This window comes from Melospiza georgiana, chromosome 14, assembly GCF_028018845.1.
Source record: "Melospiza georgiana isolate bMelGeo1 chromosome 14, bMelGeo1.pri, whole genome shotgun sequence".
Lineage (NCBI taxonomy): Eukaryota > Metazoa > Chordata > Aves > Passeriformes > Passerellidae > Melospiza > Melospiza georgiana.
In genome coordinates this window covers 6409156-6436035 of record NC_080443.1, presented here as the reverse complement: position 1 = coordinate 6436035, position 26880 = coordinate 6409156, and the positions used below count along the sequence as shown (strand labels likewise).

Genomic DNA, 26880 nt, shown 5'->3' with positions numbered 1-26880 from the left:
CTTTAGAAATGCTATAAATAGCTTAAATAAATAGATATTCTCTGCGGTGGGTCCTCAGCTCCGGAACTGACTCTTGCCAGAAATCCATCAGAGCCTGAATCTGGCAAGCTCTTGCAGGAGATGCGAGACACATCTTTTTGCATTCCAACTCACTAAATGCAAGTGCCTGAGCAGTTCTGTGAAAAGGGAAAAGAACAAAAAAGAAGAGAAAGGAAAAAAAAAAATAAAAAAGGAATGCCTGGAACCCAAGGGGTCACTCCCTGTGCCAGCTTGGAAGTCGCCTTCCATTAGCTCAGCACGTACTGGTTGTTGGAAAGGGCACATGGATACTGCAGTGCCTGTGCCTTATAAATACATACAGTAATTACAGCTAATTTCTAGGAGAAACAACCTCGTGATCCTTTGAGACACAGGGCTCGCTGATGCTGGGTGATACTGTCTTTGTTATTGCCAAACAACGTTACACACACTTTGCTGCCAAACACGTTAATTCCTCACCTCATCCCTCAGCGAGCCATGACTGCATCTTTAAAAAAGCTTGCTCTGGAAAGGTATGTGCTTGATAGTCAAACAAAACAGCCTCAAAATCACTTTAGGGCATTGCAGAAGTGGCTTCTATTCCCGGCCTCTGAAGTCAAATAACTGTCACAACTTTGTCTAAACTAACCAATGCCTAGGGTTTCAAGGTATTTAATTACATAATAAGTTATGGAAACACAGAGAATAAGTGGAAATGCTGCACGTTCAGAGTCAGACATTTTGTCTCAAAGTCTGGCATCCTCAGTTCACCTAGCAGAGAATCAAGATGAAGTCAAAATTAGTGTGGTTACATTATTTCTTTTTATAGCAGTTGCCTGAAAGTCCACAAATGCCAGCCCCACTAATGCACCATCACTCAGTAACATCACCTATTTTATCCTTCAAGAAAATAGTTTTGTATGCATTTCTGAACATCAAAAGCACAGACATCCACTGTTTTAAACTTTTTATGGTGTGACTATTTCTAGTCTCTCCTGCCAGGATGTTAGCACTGATAGTTTTACATGGCCACGTATATATTATTTATTGCACGAAGCACGTATTTTTATTTTGGCCACGGAGTGCTTGTTTAAAAAAAGGCAGAGTTTTACCTTCTTGGTTGTTACAATTCCCTCACCTCTTGTCTTTCTAACCGTGCTGCAAGTCTGTCAAGAAAAGCTCCCAAATAAATTTAGCAATGTGATTATTACAAATAAGCCACACTGGCATTTGGGTGGGAAGACACCCCCCTCCCTGCATGCTTCTACCACGGTGGCAAACTTATTTCAAAAATTCTGATGAAACGCTTTGTAAATTTTGTTATTCTGTGATGATAATAAATCATTATAGCCTTAAACACTCCTCTAGCTCGGAGCCTCAGTCACAAATTATCTTGTCATTCTGACCAAAACATTCTCCAAAAAAGCTTGACAAGTGCTAAAACCCAGAACATGAAACCATGTGTTGTTGTGAAAGCAAGATTCAGAAATGTCAATTAATTAGATTAAGAGGCTACTTTTAGCTTTACTTGTGTTGCCAAATAACCCTTAAAATATGCATAGCAGTGGAAGTCTACCTCAGCAATACAGTACTTCTGTGCAAAATAAAGACAATGGATCTGGCTAATAGAGGGAATTATTGTATCTGTCATTCAGACAAGGAGAATGATCTAGAAGCAAATGCCTTGCTACTCTTTCCACTGTATGGATTCACAAGCAAGATAAATTCTGCCACTTAGGAGTTTAAGCACAATTTTTTTTCCCCTGAAATCTGATTCAGATTAGAAAATAAAAGTCAAATCACTATTATACATCTCCATAAGTAAAATGGATTTCTAACATCACTGTCTGTGTAGCTGTCTCCCCCTGCCCATAAAGTATCATCCTTTATTTGCATTTTTGAAGTTCACTTTAGAAAAAAGAGTGGTGCAATTAAATACATTTTATTCAACTTTCTCATAGCTACCCCTAAAATTTTTATCTTTAAATAATCCATATCCTCAATTTTATTTACACTATAAACTGTTCCTATATTTTAATGGTATGTTTGCTTTAAAAGGGGTTGTTGGCTTTAATAGCTCGGTTATTATCTTTGTAAACTAACATTCCACATTCCTCCTAACTAAATCCTAGCAAATCGCCTGTGCTTGCATTTGCAACATACATTCCACCACCGAAAATAAAATTTAAGCCAAATAAATGTTCTGCTCAAATTAATATACATAAAAATGAATAGCTAAACATGGATCAGTTTTGATGGATTTAACAGTAGGTTTGCAAGTGGCAGGAGGGTCATGATATACAATACACCCAAGAGAACAAAACTAAATAAATTTAATTTCCTGTAACCCCTATTAGTTTGTGTTATTTTTAATGCTAGAACACTATCTCTTTAGAAAAAAAAAAATCACTGTTTGTGTTTTCATAAAACATATCACTAGCAATATGGATCAGTGTAAGGGTACAGGTTAGGACCCACAGAGGTGGGCAAGGAGTGAGGAAATGAGGAAGGAGCCCAAGAGAAGCAGACCAGGACCTCAAGCCTGTCCAAGCCATCATTTCTCAGGTGGGATGGTTGTAGGCACAGCCCATGAGCCTCAGAGATTCTGTTCTGTGCATGGAATCAAGCATGGCATGCAGAGGCATCAGTCACTGAGCAACAGCCACTCTTGGAATGACATTTAGTAACTCAAATAATGAGTTTTGGCCTTTAGCTGTAATTTTAATTCTTCAGCTTAAAAAAAAACAACAGAAAAATCATTATTTCAGTTGTTTCTTTGCCTCCTGTTAGCTGGTCCACTGCTGGCCATGGTTTCTGGCAATTAACCCAGTTCCTCCCCTGCTCAGACCTGCAGGCTCCTCTATGGCCTGCACTTACTTTGAGCAAATCTTTCTCTTCCCCAGTCCTGGCCTTTCCTTCCTCACAGGGCACATAAATGGTCTTTTGGCTGCTGGCCTGATCTGGGATGGAAAGGTGGCTGTGTGTGACTGCTTGCTGCTGTTCAAGACATTTTTGAGTCTAAACTCTCCACCCTGGGAAGTGGCACTCTGCAGAGGGCATCTCTGCAGGCACCTCACTGAAGGGGAAGGGGACAAGGGAGAGAAATGGAATATTTAAGGACACATAAAAACTCCCAAACCTTGTAATAGAGAGAGAAAAAAAAAGGAAGGGAAAAAAAAAAAAAAAAACCACAACCAAAAAAACCACCAAGACAAAAGACCAAGACAGTCCTCCTAATTTTTAGACACACCACAAACTATTCTTAAGTTCTCTGGCCAAAGCTTGTTAAAAACAGAACATCCTAAATGTTCTAAAAATTGTATGAGAAGCAGATGGAGGTATTTCCTTACAGAACAAGCCTACAGTCAAGTGTGACAACTGAAATACGCTGTCCACCAAGGAGCAAGGCCAAAATCCAGTGTTAGAGGAACTTTGTGTATGGGGGCATCAGGTGCTCTGCCCTGGCTGAGCTGCACCAGGGGTGGCAGAGTCCCTGACAGGGCAGGGACCTCCCAGGTGTCCTTTTCCACATTATCCACTCCCTGCAGATATTCTGGAGGCCTCAGGACACCCTGGGCAGCCTCAAGTATCTGTTTTGGCGCCTAAATCCTGCTCTCCTTGTCTGTTCTTGGAAAAGCCTGATGAAACCGTGAGGAATGGATGAAAATAGAGCAGTGAGGACTAAATTAAAGTAAAATTTAGTATCAGGGCCCAAACGTTAACGTGCTGTATTTATCTCAAAGTTATTAACATTCCTCTGAGTCTCTGAAACACTTTATTACTGATACATGGGATTGTGCTGCTGTAATGGGCTTCCCTGAGGAGTGACTGGGGCTCCAGCTGTACTGAAGGATGTGTTGTACTACAGATTATAGGGTTAAATGGTGCTGTTATGTGTTATCTGATGTGTGCATCGCAGGAGTGAAGGAGGAGCTCACCTGAGGTCTGCTCTGGAGCACTGGAAAGGTTTGTGATGCTGGTGAGGAGTGAAGGGTCCCTTTTTCCAGCTGCACGCAGCTCAGTCACATGAGTGATGCTGAAAACGCCTCTGTTGGCAAAAGAAAAAAAAAAAAAAGAAAAAAAAAAACAAAATAAAAATAAAAACCCAAAAAACCAGAGCTATGTCTAAAGTAACTCTACCCATGAGTGCTCCAAGGAGGGCAACCTCACCTGGGCACAGAGAGGTGTGAAACAGCAAAGGTGGGGCTTCTCACTGCCAAAGGCAGCAGAGACAGCAGGCCACCAGCTCCCTCCCTCTGCCCAAAGCTTGTCCTCCTGTGCAGCACAAAAAATGCCTGAACTGAAGGCAGAAGTGGCATGAAAACTCAGGTAAAATAAAACAGCCATTACAAGTGCATGGCAGAGAAGCAGACCCAAGTTTGCAGAGGGAAATAATAAAGGACTCAGCCCTGCTGCACACCTGAGGAGCTCAGATAGGACCGTGGGTTACAGGAGCCCCCAGCGTGCAGCTCCTGGCATCCTGCAGCACAACCAGGTCAGGAACACCCACGGCAGCCCCTGGCAGGTTCAGTGAGGTGCCTGCACTCCTCCTCCTCCTCAGGAGGCTCTGTAGCTGCAGTTGTGCTCCCTCCACAATCTCAGCCCCATGCCCCTTTGCCAAGCTGCACTGATTAACTCCTGTCCTGCCTTTGGCAGACACCAGGAACATTTGATCACCAACCATTCTGTAACAACTTTTTTTAAGCATAGCTAAAGACTATTATCATGTTCCTACTCAGGCTTCTTGTTTCCAGACTAAACAAATCCAATACTTTTAACTTTTCCTCATAGGTCATGTTAGCAAAACCTCTAATCATTCTTGTTGATCTCTTCTGGATTCTCTCCAATTTGCCTCCATTTTTCTTAATGTCACCAACTTCAGCAGAAGTTTTGCAGCTTGGAGAATTTTTTTCTTGCTGCAGAAGTCACCTGACACCCTGACCTTTAGCTCAACAATGAGAAATAGCATCCAGGCTTCCTTAAAGAAAATGGTATTACATATATACTGTCATGTATACTTAGTGTCATGCCACCTGCTTGCCACATCAACCCACTACTTTGCCTTAACAGCACTAAAGCAACAACAAACAACAAAAAAGCTTCTTCTTTTGTGAGCTGGTCTATAGACAATCTTATTGTATGACTTGGAAATACAAGAAAGAGCAGAGACATTTTAAAATTCTATTAAAAACAATTTTTTTTCCTCTCCACATCTCAAAAAAGCAAAGCAATTTCAACAAAACAGAACTGACCAAAAAACTGTGGGGGAAAAGCAGAGCTGTGCAGCAGCTGTTAAAAAGATGCCAGCCAAAGTTACAGGAGTGAGTAAAAGAGGATAAGATTAACAGAGAGAGAGAGAGAGTAGCCTTTAGCTCAGTCTGACTATTAAAATGAATGTAAGAGTTTTTTGAAAAATCTGAGTCAAACTTACAACAGCTCAAACAGATAAATCACAGGATGAATCTTCCTCACTGAAGACTATGAAACGCAATAAACACATGAGCAACCAGCAGCTAAACCCAGAGGGCAATGAAGGCAAATCACCCACCCACCACAAAATATTGCCTACACCACCCTCAGCTCCTACTAACTCAAGGAGCACCTGAATTCCTGCCAGCTGGGCAGTGCCAAGCCCCTGGTTCCTGCAGGTGAGCAGTGCTGAGCTGGGCTCTGGGGCTCCTCAGCAGCACAAAGGCTTGTAAGCTCCGGCCCAAGCCCTGCCCAGGTTCAGAATAAAGCCATGCTGAGAGCAGGGATGAGCCCAGCCCTGCGCAAAGCCCTCTCCAGAGCAGGGCATGGAGGGAGAGCTCTGGCTGCAGATGCTGGGCTGCTGTGTCTGCTGTGGTCTCCAGCTCCAGGAGAGGGCCTGCAGCTGGGATGCTGAGCAGATGGCAGGCTGCACCTCTCTGGGCTCTGTTAGCCAAGAGTGCTGCACAGATGCTTCAGCTATTCCCCAGAGCATTTCATTCCTGGGTACTTGGTTGTGTTGCTGCGTGTCTGACCAGCTCCAAAACCTCCCTGCCTGCCCAGCAGGGCCTCCCTGCTCCTCTCAGGCCTTTCTGTGCTGGGCACAGCCCTGTGGGGCACAGGGGACAGGAGCTCAGTGTCCCTGATGGCTCTGTGGCATTGTCACCCCTCCAAAGCCTCACAGGAGAGAGGATGGAGCAGCTCTGCAGGAAAACACAGCACGAGGGCTTTGGGAGGAGGACAAGGACAGGGGGACACAGAGCTGACCAGGAGGGAGGCGCCCAGCCCCAGCAGAGGGGGTTAAAGCAGCTCCAAGGGATATTCCATGTGCTCCTGGGTGTTTCTGTGGGATCAGGGATGATGTGCTGCACCTGTGCGTTGGGGTGGCTCTCTCTGCCTGCTGTCAGAGCTCCCTGAGAAGCTGCTAATACAGCATGGCTGATGAGCCTGCTGTTTTGATCTCTCCCTCCTCAGAATCTCTTCTAGAGCCTTTAATAAAAGCCCTATTAAGGAAGTACAAGTGGGTGCTTTGTGCTTCTTCAATACCTAATTTATATTTTTAACATTAAATATTCAAACACATGCTTTGAATTTATGCCCTTTTTTTTAGTATAATGGTTTCTTGCTGGAGACTTACATACATTTTCTATCACATAATGCATTATTTTCATTTGGGTTTTGGGGTGTTCTCCTACCCTGCCCAAATCTTACACGGAATTTAAAAGGCATACTGAAGGCTTGTCATTCAAATTATTGATGGTAACTTGTCTGTCTGGGGGTGACGGTTGTATTAAAACATTTATCACATAAAAAAAGAAGCATATGGCATTTACAGAATCTGGGCCAATGAAGAAGGAAAGGGTCATGTTCACTCCCAAAACAGGAGCAAGCATCTCCTGAGGGTTATACATGGATTTAGTTCAGAGGGAGCTGGAGAATCTCATATATTTTGAAATCATGAGGGGTATGAAATCAGCATAAGTTACAGCTGCCCTTAGGTGCTTTCTTTTGAGTGGTCAGTGCCACAATCACTCAGCAGAGCACATTGATCTCACTGACTTTGGCAGAATTATGGAGGGTCTGTTTGCATGAACCATTGCTGAACAATTTATCTGATGTATTAATCATCTCTTAGATAAGAGTATCTGGACTGTAGATTTTTCTTGTAACCCAATTTCCCTCTTGCAGTCTTTTGTTGTTGTTAAGTTTTCATGTAAAATTTTAAAATTGCAATTTTTTGGGTTTTTTTGTTAGCACTTAAAATCCCAGGGTCAGTTTTGAAACACTGTGAAGTGCAGGCAGGTGTTGGGGTGCTCTGCTGCCCTCAGAGAGGATGGAGAAGTGCCAGTCACAATTTCCCCTCCTGACAGCAGCTCTGGTTTGGAAAGTGATTTGTCTTCATGGTGACAAATAAAAAAAAAAAATCAAGACCCTGTTTTTCCCTTACCCTCCAATTACATATGTAAGAGGCAAAAAGTGAACATTTTCTTGGGGATTGGAAGAATTAGTACCATTTATAGGGCTGTTTTACCCACTTGTGGTAATCCCCCTGTGAGACTGTGTCTGTGCTGCTGGTCTGGGCACTCAGGTGAGTTTGTGTGTGCTCAGGGCAGTGTCCCAGCCACCTGCAGCATTTGGCTTCCCTGCTGTGCTGTGGGCAAGCCCTTCTTTGTTGTTATTGTATTTCTAGAATCCCATACTGTTGTTACCATATTTCTAAACTCCCACACCTCCTCGGTGTTTCCTTACGGCTGCAGATCTTCACAGCACAGACTCCTTCTTCTGCATGTGGTTCCTTCTTATTCAAGGCACCCTCAGGGCTCTCCCTGACTGGCCAACCCACCCCCTTTTATCCCAGTTACCTTCACTAGCCACAGCTGCAGCCCAGTGAAGGACATTGCAGCTGCAGCCCATCAAGAACAACCAGGACTTACCAGGGCAAGGCCTGTATACAGATATTCAAGTACAACACAGATATTCAAGTACAATACAGATATTTTACCAGGACTGAAAGGCCACCTCTGCTGTACTCCCTGTCCCAGCCAGGCTGTGCCCTCGGGGATGCTCCTTTTCCCCCGTCTGGGAGAGCAGGGCTCGCTCAGAGCCAGCATCAACCACACTGGGTCAGTCTCTCTTGTCCCCAGCCTCTCCCCAGCGCCCAGGCAGCACTGCAATGCATTTTGCAGGATTTCTCCATCTGCTCTGCCCTTCCCTGCAGCACTGCACGCTCAACTTCCCGGCACAGAAAATGGGAATTAATGCAGAGAAATCCCTGGCTGGCCCTGCCTGGCCAGCCCCTGCCCTCCAGTGTTAATCTGCTGCTGCTCTGCCAGCCTGCCCTCTGCAACACAGGCATGGAGATGGACACTGGAACCCCGGTTAAACCCGTTCTTGCTTCCTGAGTACCCCAAAAACGACTTAATTTTAATGCTTTTTTTGGAACTCCAGTGATTTCTAGAGCTGTTTAATTGGGGAGCTCATTCTTCTGGCCTCCTCTAAAGACAATTCTGTGCTGGATTCCTGTTTTAGCACAAGCCAGAGTGCACACAGAAAATGTTCAGAGGTACAAAAGGCAGTAATCTTAGCCTGAAACAATGGTACTGAACTGAAGCACTACTCCTCTTTTCTAGATCTACTTTTAAGATCCCTGTCAAAACAGCCCTTCAAACACATTTGATTGGGTTGGGGCTCATCACGCTGTCACCAACTCACTTTTCATTAGGCTGTTGCTCTCTGTTAGCCTAGCCAAGCAGAAGAACTCAAACACATGCACAAATTAAATCGACATCCAAACTCCACCAATATACAAAGCAATTTAAATGATATTCATTAGAGCGATGACAAGTCCTGATGAGGCTTTCAGGAGCGGAGTCCTTCAGCTTCTGCCGACTCGGTTTCATGGGCACTGAGGCGGAACTGCAGTCACTGTACCTCCAGTTTAGAGAGAGGAAAAAAAGCCAAGAATGTGACTCTGCTTCCTGACACACCTACCTCATTCTCCCTCTCTGCACAGGTTTACAGCTGGGCACAGGCTCCAGGCTTGTTTCACAGCTCTTCCCAGGCTGTGCACTGCTCCAGCAAAGCCCCTTCCCTTCCCTTCCCCACCACCTACAAACGTGCCAATTAAAAAGAATCCCATTTTCAAGTAATTTCATTTCACTTGGCTAGAAAGGTCACTAACTCACAGCTCTGATGGCTATAAACATGTCCCCAGTTTCTTACCATGCAAGAATGAATTTGATATGTTGAAGCTTAATAGAGAAGTATTTTTCATTGTTAATTCATACTGAAGTTTAAAAGTTACTCTCTCTCCATTTATATTTTTGATATTAAAAAAAAAAAAAAAAAGAAAGATGGACACTATCTTCTCCACAGGGAGTGGAATGGGGCAGACAGGTCTAATATAGGCTTTTCCACAGTGCCAAATCATTTGAAATTCATTTCCCTTGCGACCACAGTCCATACCTCAGGCATCACGAGGTAAGTCATCAGAAAATTAGCTCACTATTTGCTTACAAAGTCCACTCTGCTGCTTGCAAAATCTAAGTGCAGGGGGGAAAAAGTGCACATCATCACGCTGGTGTGGCTCCAGGAAAGGCCAGTGGGTGACATGGGGGACACAGCATCACTGGGGACATCACCAGCAGGTGACACAGCATCACTGGGGACATCCCCATCACCTGGGAGCTCCACCACCCACCCCAGCCTGCTGTGGTGGCTCCAGGAAAGGCCAGCAGGTGACACAGGGGACATCACCATCATCTGGGAGCTCCACCACTCACCTCAGCCCCAGAGAACAGGACCAGGGCTGGCCTTGCCATTTTGAACTCCTTTCTTCTTGCTCTAATACAACCTTTTTTTTTTATTATTGCTTGAAACAGGCTAAGAATTCTAAAAGCATGATATACAGAAAATGTCTTGTTATATTATTACTCAAAAATTCCTTTTTTTGGCATAGCTGCCTTGGGTTGTAATTTTTAATTCTCCTTTTTAAGCACTCCCACAAGTGAAAGATAGGCACAGAGCTATGGAACTACGATTTGCAGTTGGGTATTTTCATTTCAATAAAGGTTGTAGATATGAACTTGATGAGTGGTCTGGACATACCCATCTATCCCAAAAAGTCTATCTGATTTTAATTCTCTTAAAAGATTATTTAACCAGAAGTGCATTTCAAGCTATAAATAAAGCAAAGTGAACCAAGCAACAGCTGCTGAGGAAGTTAATGTGTCCCACGTAGATGTTGTTATACAGTGATGAAAAACAAACAAACAAACTGCTACTCTCACACCTAAGTTGGATATGAAGCATAAAGGAAGATTGTTTTTACATGTAAAAAAAAAAAGAATTTATGGAACACCACTGCTGTATTTGTGTACATACCAGATAATGAACACAGCACGAGATATGTGTTAGTAAATCTTAGTCATCTTTTTCATGCTGAACATTTAGTTAAAATTATTGCCCCAAACCAAGGCCTGAAAACAGATTGTAAGCTCACCAATTCTTTCAGACATGTATAATGATGCGTTAATACATAATTCCACTCTCTCCTGTAAATGACCCTGATTTCTTCTTCCTCCACTGGTAAAAGATTGACTTCTTATGCAAATACTCTTCAATGAGGGCTGTAATATTATAGTTTTAAACATATACCAGCCTTTCATTATTACAGGATAATTACTGAAAACTCAACAAAATTCACAGTTACCACACCCCGGCCAACAGAGCCACTTTGATGTTCCGAGATGGCAGCTCCATCATTATTTCTCATTCTCTCATTTACCTACAGCAGGTCAAGCAAGGGCTGGAAGGCACATCTTGGCACAGAGCCCCAGGAGAGGAGAATTTACTGGGTTTTTTTCCTGGAGATTGTATGTATTTACTAGTAATACTCCAGGGAGTTACACATTTGTATTTCCATGCTAAAACAGTAACTATCCAATCAAGTATTAAATGCTATTTCATCCTTGAAGGGATGAAATTTTCATCCTTGGCTAACAGGACAATCCAATGACTCTTACAAAGTTGGTAATCTTGAGGGGTTTTTTTTCTTTCTGCTTTCCTTGATAAAGTCTGTTTTTATGACAACTCCCTGCATTTCAGCTCTGTGGAGCAGTGTGGGTAACAGACCACCTAGCCAAGCTCTGGCACATTCTTGTAACAGAAGTTACCCAAACAAAGCAGGCAGCACTGATCGTAATAATTTGATATTTTTCTAGGAAATATATAAGGCTCTCTGGAGGCGTACTTTAAAATACAAAATTTATTAATTAAATTTAGCTTTATTACCAGTTGTCTCTGTTCCACTTGCACCACTGTTCCTTTTTTTTTCCTGTTGCAGCTGAAATAAGAACTTGCAAAATTAAAAAAGGTTCTTCCGTTCAATACATGCCAGTATTTTTTTAAATCTCAAAGTATAGCCAGATTTTTTTGCTGTCATAACATGCAGAGTCATATCATGCTTAGCTTTATATAGCAAAATACATAGCCATATTTAAATGCAGCAGATAATTCCCATATTGATAACACTAATCTGCCTTGGTTTGGATAAAAAATTGCACATAGTGGTTACCACAAAAGCACCTGCATAATTAAAATAATATACTTTCAGTTTTAATACAAAAATAAAATATAATGAAGATTCTAGAAAGATTTTGGTTTCAGAAACAGTTCCTTACATTAGCTTAAAAGTCATATTTCAGTTAATTTTAGATTTCCTACTCACCAAAACTTAAAGATACATTCCCTGATTTTTTTGCTAAATGTTGACTCCAGTGAACAGCTCTCTAAGATCTGGCATATTGATTTCTTGTTGTGAAGTGAGCTGTTCAAGCTCCATTTAAGATTTTCATCTTGCATGTAGCCCTGAGCACATCATAGCACCATAAATTAGTTAAATTGCACATTTATCACAAATGTTATTTTAAGATACTGCGTAAATGTGATGGCTGGAAGATATACAGTATGCTGCAACAAGCCACTACTTGGGTGGGGTTAGACCAGGGTCACCTTTATACACCTGTGATTTAAAGCTCTTCTCACCCATCACAATTTCATTTTTAACCTCCTTCTTGAGGCATTTTGTTTTCTCTTGCACTTGATCTGCATATTTCTAAATAAAATACCAAATGCAAAGCAAAAGTCAGAAGTCAGATGCTTATTTTAAAATCCTGCATTTATACCTTCCTTCACGTTTGTTTAATAGGAAAAAAAAATTATCTTAACACAGCTAGGTTGGTGATTTGGTTAGCACTAATAGTTACCATGCCAATATACATACCAGTGTATGGATGAAAAGAACATTATTCTAGTTCATTGATTCTCTAAATTCTTTATAATGTGAAATCACATTGGTATGCCAGTCCTGGAGGTTCTGAAATGCAAGCTGAACTTTATTTTAATAAATTTGGGATATTCAGATCCTGACTAGCCATTCATTTGCAAAGTTTCATGCACATTTTAAGAAGCACATTAAAAAGTCCTTTCTGGTCCACGCTGGCAGATCTGGACATTCCCTGAATTTGTCCCTGGTACATCTCACTGCACTCTCAGACCCAGGAACTGATTTTTACCAGATCAGGGAGGTTGCATCAGATCATCAGATGCCCTGCCTGTATTTTAAGAGCGAGTGGAAAGAGCCCTGCAGACTCTGCAGTCTCTTGCTTTGCTCCCTCCCGTGTCCCAGATAACAGTACAGCATACAGAGCTCTGAGCATTACTATTATAAGTCAATGATGCATCTTAAAAATACATTGATTGACAATATATGCAATAATCTGCCAGTCTCCTTATGTGTGAATTTCTGGTTTGCAACCAAATACTATATTTAAGCTGTTATAATTTTCAAAAGAGGAATTCTCTGCTGTAGAGGTAAAAAGTTTGGCTGGGTTTAGACTGAGATCATGTATTTGTAAAAAGTGTGGAAAGGCACCTGGGAGGCTCCAGGGAAGGCTTCAGCCAGCCAGGTTCCCTTTCCTCACTAAGTGAGGGACTCCTGGGATGGCACAGTCAACCAGTAAAACTGCTGTGATTTTATTGCTGGAACTTGAGCCGAGGCCATAAACATTGACACACAAATGACCTTAAAATCAGACACAAGTGTGAGCCAAAAGAGGAGGGAAAAAACCAAAGCCCTGATCCCATTCACTTGGTCCACTTAGCAGCATTTGCTGTAGAATGAACAGAACATTCCAACACATTTTTGAGACATGGTACTGGCCTTTAACACTACAAGGAAACATGGAAAAATTGAAAGAAAGACAGAAAGGCAAAGAGAACCCAAGATTCAATTACTTGCTTACTGGAAGACAGTGGACTTTTTAAAAAAGAAAGGAAACTGTACAATTGGTAGTGGGATGGTAGTTCTCACTCAGGATGCTGAAGTGCTGGAATGGTGGATTTGGTTCCCCTGTAACCACCTCTGGACTCAGAATTCACCTGACTGGCAAAAGGCATCACTTACATGCATAGCAATATAGGTGTTGGGAGATGCAAATTGTTTTCAAAGGTTATGATGGGATGACCTGTCAACACCAGCAGAAGTCTGTCATTATCACAGAAATGCTCCAGATTGTTTGCTTTCCTTTGGCTGTGTTTATTCACCTCCTCTCCCCCTCTCTACCTGCAGCAGGCGGGGCCAGAAGAGGACTCACTTCAGAACCACAGAGTTGGAGTCACTGCTCTCAGGTCCCTTCTGCTGTCATTTGGAAATGCTGAGAAGGTGGAAAGGGATTCTCTGAGCTGTGGAACACCCTGGGGTGCAGGCTCTGCTCAGTGCATCAGGAGGAAGGCAGGTGAGCAGCCTGCCTGCCTGGGTCTGAGCTCACAGCAAAACAACACCCTTTTGCTTTGCCATGCACTGCTGCCAACCCCCTCTCCACAGCCAGCCTTACCTGGTGCTTAAAAGGGAGTTATAACGCTCATTTATCTCTTCTGGGGGGAAAAAAACTCTGTTAATGCAGCCTTTGAATAAGTGCTACCCTGCTCTTTAAATGCTAAAGTTCACTAAAACTCCAGTGATTTATGTGCAGCTTTTGACTGCCAGCACCTGGCAGATGAAGAAACCTACTCAAGCTTCAGTCATAAACAGATAGCATACAATTTAATTTTAATGTGCTCGTTAGTCGTAGCACATTTCAGACATAATTGTGAACGCAACACAAAATTATAGCAAAAAGACAATTTTAATGCTGCTGTAGAAAAAAAGGTTATATGAAGAGTCATATAATGGTGCTTCATTGTCAACAACAAAACAGGGCACAGAGTGCATTACAGTGTCTGTGCTGTTTACATGCCAATATTTTATACATAGATTCTCATATGGTGTCAGCTGTCAGTTACTTCTGCAAATTAACTGCCAAAAATGGAGACGAACAGAATCACTTAGTGTGCTGGTAACCACGGGTTACCTTTCATATGCCTAAAGATAAAGCTGCAGTATGGAATCTTGGGAGAATAATTAGGCAGAACAAAACAGAAAGTTACCAATTGAAATAAAAAGGCATTCTACAATAGGAAATAACAACCAAGAGCGCTTATAAATAAGTAAAAGAGGTTATATCACAGAATGCCTCATAACTTTTTAAGCAAAGTATTACAGTACAAACATTTTAAAGGCTTTATCAATGTTTAGGAAATACAGTACAAGTTTTTCAAATAGATTTAACCCTTTGAGCACTGAGTTTATTTTGAATTTTCTCTTTTTATTTTATTTTTTTTTTTTTACTAATAAATACCTTTAAAAGTCATGTTGTGCAAAACAGTTAGAATGTATGCCAGGAATGCAGTCCGTGGCTTCTGTTTCTTCAGACAATTAAAAAAAAAAAAAAAGAACAAAAACAAAAGCAAAAAAACCAAACAAATGATTGCAACACTAATAAATATGTATAATTTAAACATGAACCTCTCTTAATATAGATGTACTGTATAGCAAAACAAAGCAAAACATACTTTGCTTTAAGAATAATGTTTCTGAATACTTTATAAATGTTATCTGTGGTATCTTTTATCACATAATTTACAATGTTTGATTGTTAAAGGAAAAACCATTAGATCTAAAAAAAAATGAAATATACACTATATATAGGTACAGTTTATACCTGGGTCTTATCAGGTACAAACCCCGCTGCTGCTAAAAATGCTGAAAAAAAAGAAAATGGCATTAACCACAATCACATTTTCCATAAGAGATTTTGAAATCTATACAATATATACATCTATGTTTCAATGTGAAAATTATATTTTTAAATTTCAAGGTGTGAGACACCTCTGCATAAATGGAGGTTCATATCAGTAATCAGAACTAAGCTAGTAAGGGTCTAAAAAAAAAGCATATCCTTACATTTTTACCAAATTAATGCAAAAGTGCTTCAAAGTACTCAGAGGGCTAAAGATTATAGGGTGAGAAATACCAGCACACTTAGGTCACATGAAAAAGTGCACCAGAATTCGTTATAAATGCTTAATTAAACTGTCTGTTAATGCATGCAGCTTGATGCATCAGAGGGATGCACAGCAACTAAATCCAATTTACACAAAGTTCCAAACACTTACCACTGCATTTTAACCTTCATATTTTACCAGTAACAACAGCTGATTATGCACCTCTATTTAAACACTGTACAGTTATACAAAACAGTTCAGCCCAGAGCGACTCTGGAGTTAAAATAAGAACATGTGCCAAGAACTAAACAGTAGCTTTAAGGCGTCTTTGACAGTTTTCCTCAAAGCAAATTACAGTTATTTTAATCAAAAGCAAATGCTACTGCTTCTCTAACTCCGAAACATACAGAAGATGATCCTCTGGTGACTTCCCATGTGTTTTACTAAGATGAAGTTTAACAGCATGCTTGCTTGCAAAAGTCCTGTTACAAAGTTTGCACTGATAAGAAGTTCCGATATCTTCCTCTGGAGAGGACGTCACCAGTTTTTCAGACGGTGACTTTGCTTGTGCTATCTGATTGTTAATCTGTTCACTGGACAGTTTGGACAAGTCTCTTAACCTGAAACCCAGATGCGATTCAAGATGACTGATATAAGTAGAAGGAGTTCTGATCTGTGAAGCACAGTCATTACAAAAGAACACCGGGTGCCCAGTGTCCAAATTTTTAAGGAACTTAGTTCCCCCCGTCCTTCGGAGCTGGTATTTCACATTGGCCAGCCAGTGGCTAATTGTGGTCATTGAGAGTCCCGTAAACCTGGAAATGTGCATTCTTTCTTGAGGGCTCAAGTCTGACATGATGTATTTCCCCTCTGAAGTCTGCCGTAAGCTGGCTGCAAACTGGGCCTGCAATATGAGCAAGTGCTGAGGGTTCCAGTTAGACTGACGTCCCTTCCTTTTCTGAGCTGGTGTACTCTCTTCTGGTTCCTCTATTGTGGTACCATCAATGTCAGATTTCTCAGATATGCTGGAAGGTGTGGAAGATTTTGATGTGTGACTTTCTGTCAGGTTCTTCAGCATATCAGATATATCTGACAAGGCATTCTCGCGTAGCGGCGAGTTTGACATGAATGACACGACTGCAGATGTCTTTGCTGTTGTCACTGTAGATGAAGAAGATGCAGAAGATGTCGATGTGGATGACAAAAGCGCTGAACCCAAAGAGCAGCTTTTGTCACTCTTGCCTTTCGTCAAATCTATGGGTTGGTCATTGTTGACATGATAAAAATAACGGTCTAAGTGGTCTGATTTTTTGGACTGTAGAGGTGGGGTGGCCACTGCAGCCTTTTCTGCCAAACTGTTGCTCATTTTAAAAAGCATGCTCATTGGATCCAGAGCGGGCAAAGATGGCTTTGCTGCCTTGCCAAGGTGAATGTTCATGACAGATTGTAGTGCACTTAATGGATTTACAAATGGCTGTTCAGGAGGGTGGTCAGTGATGATGGCTGTGCTGCTACTTAAAGAGCCTACAATGGATTTCACAGGCTCTTTCCCATTTTCCACAGGTTCTACAGTTGGGCTGTCTTTGCAGCCATCTCTCTGAGGAACTGGGCTGTTCTGCTGGCTTTTAAAGCCACCATCACTGGGGGGCTCCATCTTAAGGGGTTCACTGACTTCACTGCTGCACGGCGAAGGCGTTGCACGCTTCAGTGGAGAGAGCTTTCCTTCAGGCTCCTTCATCTTCTCCTCCACTTTAGCCACCTTCTCAGTGACCTTCTTCACCAACTCTTCCATGGCATGAAAGTTTGTTTTTGGCACAGGCGAGGTCTGACTGCTGGGTGGAGACACTAAGGGCTGGTTTTTAGTTGGTGACACTAGTTCATTGTTTCCGAACATGGGTTTTAAGGGAGTACTCTTCCCAGATGAGCCCAACGACAGCTTCATCATATTGGGCAGCTGGTAGGCAGCATGAATGCTGGGGTAGCCACCCCAGCTCGGTGTGCCATTCTGGGCTTTGTTTATAGCTGATGTAACTGTGTTTTCTAAAGACTTCAATATATCTAATCCCCCCTTAGGGCTCTCTTCTAGGTCATTTTCAGTCAAGTAATGGTATTTTGAGGAGATATCATACTTCTCCTCATCTTCACTTGACTTCTCTTTTTCTTTCATTTTGTCATCAGCAATGACTCTTTCCTTATCTACTTCTTTTTTAATCTCAACATTTAATTTAGGGGAAACGCTAGAAGGTGTGTTGGAAGGAGATGTAAAGGTGGTGGCAGCGAGTGGCACAGACTGGACCTTCTCATCTACTAAGGACGTTATTGTTGGTGTGGCTGGGGCTTCTATAATTGGTTTCCCTTTTTTCATGGCAGAGTTAGTGACTTTAATGAAATGTCCCGTCACCATCATGTGAGCCGTGAGCTCCTGCAGGGTGTCGTGTGAGCTTCCACACTCCATGCACTTCAGAATTTGAGATTTCCTCGCCTCAAAGTGCCAGGCGTAGCTGGCCCCGTTCTGGTGACCGTAGCGGTTATTTGGCGTGATGTAGGGATTGGAGTTCTTTTGGAGTGCATCGTTACTATCTGAGATTGTGGCTTTTGGTGTCCCAGCCGTGGAGTCTGGAGAACTTGGCAGTTCAAGCTCCAGTGATGCTTTCTTCCTAGTAGCTGGGATAATTTTTGCTGCTACAGGTGTAACAGGTTCCTTCAGAGGCACTTTTTGGTAGTGTTTTGTTTTGATCATATGAACACTCAAATCCTGAAGAGATTCAAATGAATGACCACAGTACATACACTTTAGCACTTTCTGGGCGTCTTCTTTCCCTTCCATTTCAAGCAAGGAACGTTTGCGAGGTTTGGACCATCTTTTGGGGTTATTGTTATCAGTTTCATGGTTGTCATCTCGATAATGTCCCGTTTCATTCATGTGCACTGTTAACTCTACTAAAGTATCGTAGGCAGCACTGCAGTCTTTACAGCGGAATTTACTGGCTCCAGTGAATATGGAGCCATAGAGCTTACTGCTCTGTCTGTACAGCTGGACTGTGCTAAAAAGGCTCGGTTCTGGCAGAATTCTGCTCTGAGAAACTTGCTGCAGTGTTTTGGCCATGGCAGTCTGGTGCCAGTCAAAGCTGCCGCTCCCACAGCTGCTGCTGCTGCTGCTGCTACTGCTGCTGCTACCGTTGTTCTTTTCAGAAATTGGCTGGTGAAGGTTCAGATTGAGATTGGACCAGTAGGAATTGGAGAGGAAGTTATTATACACGGCCTTCATTTGCTCCAAACTATCAGACACCGTGGAGTCTTCCAGCGGTATGGAAACCTCCTTGCTCTCCTCCTCATTTTTGATGGAGCTGCTCTCAAAGTCTGCCATGCGGTCACTCGTCTCACTGATGTGGGACTCACTGTCCATTTCATGGCTAGAGAACTCAGCTGCTGGAGAGTTTTGGTAGCTTTGGCAGTTCTTACTGAAGTCTTTTTCTGGACATGCATATTTTGCTGAAGGCTCCCCGTCAACTGCATTTTCATCAGGTTCCACATCTTCTTCCACCAGCGCTGCTGCTTTTAGTTCGTCTGAAACATAGGCTATCATGAAGAGAAGAAAATACAAGTTAGTTTCTGCTCATCATGCTTTTGCTTTAGCCAAAGAAGTGTACTTATTTGTAAAATTAAACAGTTAAAATTTAGTGTTTCTTCAGAGCAAGAAAAAAAAATCTGCTCTTCAAACATAATTTGCCACCTTATTCTTCTCAAGGGGCAACAGCTTGAAATTAAAACTAAATTTGAAATTAATGAAGCACATTCTGGAGGTGGCATTCATTTCTAAAGTAATAAATTACTTGTATCAACCTCAGAGACAGCAGTTCCTGTCTGTCAATTAATATGTCTTATGCTTCTCCTACCCCTAATGCATTTCTTAACAGACAGATTCACAATTTAAATTAAGCAAGCATTTTTTGCTCATTACAGTTTTGAGACTCAATCTTTAATAAATATAGAGCACAACAAACATCAAGAATTTCTACAAAGTAAAAAAATTACCAGTTAAAATAAATTTTAAAAATCAGATTTTTTTTTAAAGTTATCACTATTAGTCATGTCACATTTTAGAAGAGATGGTTAAATGCAAGTGATGTAACCTCTGGAAACAACTCATTCAAAGCAATTTGAGGATATTTTTTATGGGTGTAACAAATGTCCCATTCCCATTTAAACACAACTTCCTCAACAAGAAAGCCCATGCAGAATTATGTCAGGAGCTAGTTCAATGGAATTGGTATGCTGCACTCATTCTTGCTGTATAAATATATACAAGACCTTCCAGTGGACCTTACAAATGTCAAAGTGTTTGCTCTTTAGACTACTTTGTCAATATTTACTCAGCATAAGCTACACGGACACCCAACAGGGATCCTGTCTTTTTTTCCCCTCAAGTAATGCAACTGGTGATGTAAATCTAAGATACTCCTCTTGAATAGGACAGTTGGCAACTGACAGTAAACACTTTTTTTTCCATGGTGCTTCTGTTTTACATATACTAAGTCTACCTAAGTTTTTTCTTTATGCAAGGAAATTATGGAAACATTAAAAAAAAGGAATCATTAACTAATCAAAAAATATCTATTTCTATGTAATGCATTAATTTGCGGAAAAGCAAAAATAGAATATTACTCTCTTCAGTGGAATTTAAAATCTCTCACAAAGATAATTATAAACTGAAAAAATTCCCATTTTCAGTACACTCTGTGGTTAAAGACACCTGACATTTCAACACATCTGGAAAATGGTATTTGTATCCTGAAAAACCTATAGCTTGTTTCTTCAGGCAATAGTGCAGAGAAGATAGCAGTTTACACCCCAAAAAGCCCTGCTTTAACCAACAGACTGAAAAATGTAGAACACTAAAGTAGGTATCACACACACAGTATTAAACCTTGCAAACTTCTTCCAGGGAAAATATGTTTAAATGTTATCAGAAAACCACAAGAGACAAAACAACTGTTAAAGTGACAATGAAATCAGGCTTTTAGTTTCACATGGAGTATTTCTTCGTTCAGTTAGGTAATACAAAATATTCACTACTGTTCTTTCACATGGATGAATGGTAGCAAATCTTCCTCCAAGCATGTAAAGTTATAATGTGATCCTCAGAACACAAGTTAAACCTTTGAAAGCACAAACATTGCACATAAGAGCAACACATAATAATGATCGATTATTTCAGTTCAGATAATTTCAATGCAGAAAATCCAAGCAGCAAGGGTCCTGTTTTTAAAATTTGGGAGCACAGAGTTTGATAAAATCATAAGATGCTTCAAAGATGCTGGTACAAAGATCAGACTTTGGAAGCAAGTATACCACTCTAATAAAATAGAGCGGTGCTGTTGCGCTCTATTTTCTGCTTTTTCAAAATATTTTGAAAAAAAAGTATTTTCATTTTATGTATATCAAAGACTCAGCAGCAACTTGAAATAAGGTTCAGCTCTGTCCTGCAAATACTTGCAACAAAACCCATACATAGAATTGAAAAAGGTGGATTTTCAGAAGTTTAGCACAAGAGACGAAAGTAGTTCAAATTACTCTCTGCAGCTGAAAAATTATGGATAGCTACCGATAATGTGCAGACAACTGATTGTTAACTGCCTCCCTCTCAACCACACCAAATCCCACTGAATAAGGAAGGATGGAAGGAAGGAATCATGGCATAAAACCTCTGATTTGGAAGCAAATGTAATACCCCTTTCCTCTTCCACCCTTGTGCAAACAGATTTTCTTTTACAACTCCCATTTCTTTGCCTCTGATTTGAAACCGCAGAATAATTTCCTTTTCCCAAAGTAAAGAACACCCAAAATTCTCAGCACAGTGGCTGCCTCAAGGAGCCCTCAGTGACCCCACCAAGGCTCTCTGAGTGCTCCTGCCTGTGGTTTCTCTGGCTGCTGAGCACCTGAGTGTGTGCCACCCATTCCCAGCACCACATCTCACTCCAAACCCCATCCCTGCCCACCATGGAATGCCCTCCTTGGACCCACTGCCCAACCAGAGGGCACAGAACCAGCTCCCTAATTAGTGTGTTATTCTTTACATTTTTATTTCTCTTACTGCTGAACTCTTATGAATTTTGTTTGAACTGAAAGACTTGTCACATTCACAGCTTTTTTAGAGAGTGACTTTTACATTAGGGAAAACCTCCAGCATGCAGCTCATTTAAATGTAAATCTATTTACCTTTCATGCTTTCTTTGCCCTTTTCACCAACTATCAAGCATATTTGCGTGTTAACCAGGAGCTGCCTCCTCTATAGCTGTTCCCCTTCCTGAGCTCAAGTTGTGAAGCCAACTTGTGACATCAGTCTTTGATCCAGAAATGCAGGAAATGAGGCACAAACGACAGCGTGGAATTTAACCCAGCAATCTGCAACTTTGCAAAAGTGACAGCTCCAAGGGCTCCTTCTGCTCCTTCCCCTGCACAGAGCAGAGGAGGGATGGAACCTGGTCCAGGGAAGGGTCCCTGCCTCACCACACCTTGCCCAGGGCAAGAAATGGTCAATCTGAGCACAGATGGAGGTAACAGCCTCACTGCACCAGGCCCACAGCAAAGAAATTTCTTATTTGGTGAAGTACCTACAGGAAAAGCAAAGAGACTGTGGAAGCAGAGAATAAAATCAGGAGGAGATGGTAAAAGGGTTTTTCACTGTGATTCGCTGCCTGGAGGACAGACTGTTTATAAGAAGCACTGTCACCAGCTCATCCTTACTTAGCCATTACTCTATTATGTAAAAAAAAAAAAAAAAACACAAAAAAAAAAAAGACAAAAAAGACTCGTAGTTCGATATTTTTCAAGTGTAGAATAAATGTTTGAACAGCAGGGCATCTGTAAAACTGTTCTTCAATGCCTCAACAGCAAAGTCTGAGGGGAAAAGAAACAACTTTAAAGGCAATTCTAGTGGCAGAAGTTAATAAAAGTGGAAATGAAAGAAATTAGACAGTTCTGGGTTTTGTTTTTCCAGAGAAAAAGGACCAAAAAAATCCCAGTTCTCCAAGCAGTGTTTAGTTTACATCTCACAGGGCACCATAACCCACAGGAAATTGCCTGCAAATTGAGCAGTGGTGTCACTGTGACACGGTATCTGACAAAAAGTGGAAAGCTGTTGCCTGGCATGGCACTCAAGTTTCTACAGAAGAGGATATCAAAGGGGTTCAGAAACACCTTGCAGGTACAGCCACAGAGAGGCTGAGAAGAGACAGTTCCCTCATTAATATTTTCTGTAATTATTAACTGAAGTGCTAGGTAACAACGAAATTAACACATTTGATACCAATATATAACAGTAAGCTGTGGTATAATGCAATTCATTTCCACACAAGAGGGAATTACCTTCATAACTGAGCTATGGATCATTTCTTTGCCAGTGGAAATAAATTGTGATCCATCACTGTCCAAAATGATCTACATATTGCAGAGACAGTAATAAACTCATATACCTGGCTCTGCACAGGCACCAGGGATCTGCTGCACGAGAGCAGAGAGGCACCAGGAGCTTCTCCACTGTGTGTCCAGAGGCTCAGGAAGCCCCCATGGAGCCAGAGCAGCTGTGCCAGCTGATCCCCTGGGCTCACCAAGGTGTGCCAGCTGATCCCCTGGGCTCACCAAGGAATGTCCTAGGCTCACCAAGGTGTGCCTGCTGATGTTCTGGCTCACCAAGGTGTGCCTGCTGATGTCCTGGACTCACCAAAGAATGTCCTGGGCACACCAAGGTGTCCCTGCTGATGTCCTGGGCACACCAAGGTGTCCCAGCTGTGATGTCCTGGCTCACCAAGGTGTCCCTGCTGATGTCCTGGCTCACCAGGGTGTGCCTGCTGATCTCCTGGGCTCACCAGGGTGTGCCTGCTGATGTCCTGGGCTCACCAAGGTGTCCCAGCTGTGATGTCCTGGGCTCACCAAGATGTCCCTGCTATGATGTCCTGGGCTCACCAAGGTGTCCCTGCTGATCCCCTGGGCTCACCAAGGTGTCCCTGCTGATGTCCTGGCTCACCAAGGTGTGCCTGCTGATGTCCTGGGCTCACCAGCACCACAGCTGCACCTCCATCCCCACTGCCAGAGCTGCTCCTCAGCAGGAGCAGCACAAACACTGTGTGCTTGCCACAGAATTCACAGAATCGCTGGGTTGGAAGAAACTCTAGAGTCCAACCCAGCCTCAACACCTCAACTCAACCCTGGCCCCCAGTGCCACATCCAGGCTTTGTTAAACACACCCAGGGATGGGGACTCCACCACCTCCCTGGGCAGCCATTCCAGAGCTTTATCACCCTCTGTCTGTAAAAAAATCTTTCCCAATGTCCAGCCTGTATTTCCCTTGGTGCAGCTTGAGGCTGTGTGCTCTGGTTCTGTCAGTTCCTGGAGAAAGAGCCCAGCCCCAGCTGACCAAAACCACCTTTCAGGAGCTGCAGAGAGTGGTAAGGTCACCCCTGAGTCTCCTTTTCTCCAGGCTTGTCCTCCCCTCCATGGCAACACTCCCCAGTAAGAGGCTGGACACACACCTCCTTGAGATTGTTTGGAAATACAAGACCACAGCACTAAAGGTGTATTTTACTGTTCTCCAAAACCCAATTATATGCACAATTTTTTTCCCTAATTTCCTGAAAAATACAGCTGAAACCATATATTTTGGCTTGGATGTATCCAAATATTTCATCCAAATATTTCTTTTCAATGCTTTTGAAATTTCTTGTTTTAATTATGTTTTTACTTGCCAAATTTTTTTCTTTTGTTTTAATTAGCTCACTGGGGGTATATTTAAGCTAGTATATATGCTGTTTTCTTGAGAAGGAACAAAACATTCCAATATTCTTCTCACATGAAAAACACTCAGCTACAAAAGTTTATCAAAACCATTCGGTTTCTTGGAAGTATTTTTGCTTTAACCAAATGGCTTTCTATTAAAAAAAAAATTAGATCATCTTTGTTATCCATCATTCAAAATCATCAATTAATACTAAGAGTTATCTTCCAAAGCATTTAATTTGAGTTCATTGGGAAAACAAACTTCGCAATAGTTAAAGAACCTGAGCCTGTCTATATTTCACACTTGAAAAACAAAATAACAGCAGAATGGGATCAGGAGCAGAAATGCTCCTAATGCTTACAGGATCAATATTATATTCCCAATAAAAAAGAAAGAGGGGAAAAGGATCATATTAGGTTATAAGGTGCAGCAGTGAGTAGGATTCTGACAGAGAAAGTCCCTGTGCACCCTGACCCTCACTCTCCATTCCATGGCACTGCACAAGAGGTGGCTCCTATCTCTATCTTTTTATATTATATATTTTATATTTTCCTGAATACTTGTCCCATTCTGTTTTATATCAGACACTAGCCACCTGAGAAATGAACAGAATATTTTTCAAATATTTCAGTAACCTTTGAAAAACCCTCAGAGTTCCCAGTTTTGGTGGGACCTTTTGGAGTTAAGAGGCAGCTGAGTCCCAACACCAGTGCAGAGAAAGCCAAAGAGGAACAGCAGCATGGAGATGATCTGACTGTGCCAATGAACCTTATTCACAAAATTAATGAGCAGAGGCAAGAGAAAACCAGCTCTGTGGATGGAGTCAATCAAAGACCTAATGCAAATGAAGGCATATAAAAGAGTTATATTAGTCTGTTAGAAAACTCCCACTCCACAGGCCTTCCACTCACAGCAAGAAAGGCAAACATTTCACCCACAACATGAGCTATTTCTATACTGAGACTAACTGTTAATTCCCATGTAACTGAAATTGTATTTGAGACTTCTCTCCTTGGCAGAGATGCTCACATATTCCTCATTAGGCAGTCAGGATGGGAGGCAGGAGTGACTGCCCTGTTTACAAGAGTGGCAAATGACAACAGTCTCTAAACGGGCATGGCAATACTGATTACCCAGCACCTTGACAGGGACATTATTCCTGTTAGAAAGGTCAAAGGTTCTGTTTCATAGAGGCAAGACTGTCTATTATGGGAGAGAAATGTTATTTCCAAGTGAAGAGGTCAGCACTTCTCTCTCACGTCGGCGCAAGTCCCCGGTACCTCGCACCGGAGCGCGAGCCCACTGCAAGACGGATTATTCTGCCCACTGGCAAGGTCAAGAATATTAATTTTGAACATGTTAATTTGATGTGATGTGCATGATTAATGCTTGTTTAGCTGGATTTTTTGTGTGTTGATAAATCTGCAGCCTTTTCATGCCATTGAGAGTGCAGGATTTAGTCCCTGGGAAGCGGTGTGGAGGGATGTGACATGGGATGTCAATCGGATGGGTGGCTGTCATTAGGCACTAAGAACTTTGAAGTGTATTTTGTTTGTTCCTTCATGAAAATACTGCAGCTGTCTGCCACAGAGAGCTCAGAAATAGGCCAGAGGAAGCTAGCCAGCTGCTCTGATTCAGCATCCTGGACTGGTATTACATTTGGAAAGACTTCAGAGAGGCCAAATCAACTGTAAGTGCTAAGAAATGAGAATTACATGGACAAGGACACACAGTGAAGAGATGATAACAAGGAATTAGTTTGTGTGTCATTACAGTGTGGGCCACCTAAGCACAGAACAAAGCAGTTTCCCATCAGGCACCTTTTCCTCATGTCACTGTATTCCAAACTCCCCTGGGTTCTGTGTAGTTCAAAGGAAGTACAGGACTCAGGTCTCCCATTCACTTTAGACTTTACAGAGCCACAAGAAACATGTCATACAGACCATTCACAAATGAGGAGAGAAAACATTCAAAAACTGCTATGAATTCTGATAAGGGAGGCATTCTTTTTTTCTGAAACCAAACACTATTTAGATGTTTCTTAAATGACAAAGTGAAAACCTCACATTTATGTATTATCTCCTTCACTAAATATAGACCTGAAAAAAACAGCATACCCTACTATAAAATGATGGCTTAGAAACAACTTGGAACTATTGGACAGCATCATTTAACTGAGGTGTTCAATTATATGCACAATTATAAAAAAAAGCTAAAAATTTCAGTGAGTGCTTTATTTTTCACATCAGCCCTGTGGAAGAAACATTCTTATCCACAGTTTACAGCTGAAAACCTGGAAAGAAGTTAAAAGTTAATTGTCTAGTGCTAGACAGGAAGACAAGTGAAGGAACCTGTTACTCCTGTAGGCTAATATATATAATTCAGCTATTTACACAAAACATGGGAAGATGACTTAAGTTTGTTCTGTTTCCTCACACAGTATATTTATGTGAATACAATATATGTGTATAAATGAAAATAATTGCCAGTTTTCAGCTGAAAAAATTATTTCTTCCAGTGAAATGCCCACAGGTGCAGGGAAGGTTTCTGAAGTATTGTCAGAACTGTCCTGTGAAGAGCTCTGAGCTGCCAGCACACAGCAGGACCCAGGGACACTGTGACACCCACTCTGTGCTGGAGATGGATCATGATGGATCATGCCTCCCTCCTCCAAAACAGCACCCTGCCTTCATTCCTCCCTGGGGCCTAAACCCCCCGGATTCAACGTGCTCAGC

General features: G+C 41.9%; 1 protein-coding gene across 1 annotated transcript in view; it reads right to left on the bottom strand.

The window, feature by feature from the left end:
• Positions 1-14182: 14182 nt before the first annotated feature.
• Positions 14183-26880, bottom strand: part of TSHZ3 (teashirt zinc finger homeobox 3) — a 65824-nt gene continuing 53126 nt past the window's right edge. The window contains exon 2 of the mRNA XM_058034094.1: positions 14183-18948. Coding sequence (XP_057890077.1) covers positions 15749-18948 — 3200 coding nt within the window. The 3' untranslated portion in view covers positions 14183-15748. The remainder of the gene's footprint in view (positions 18949-26880) is intronic.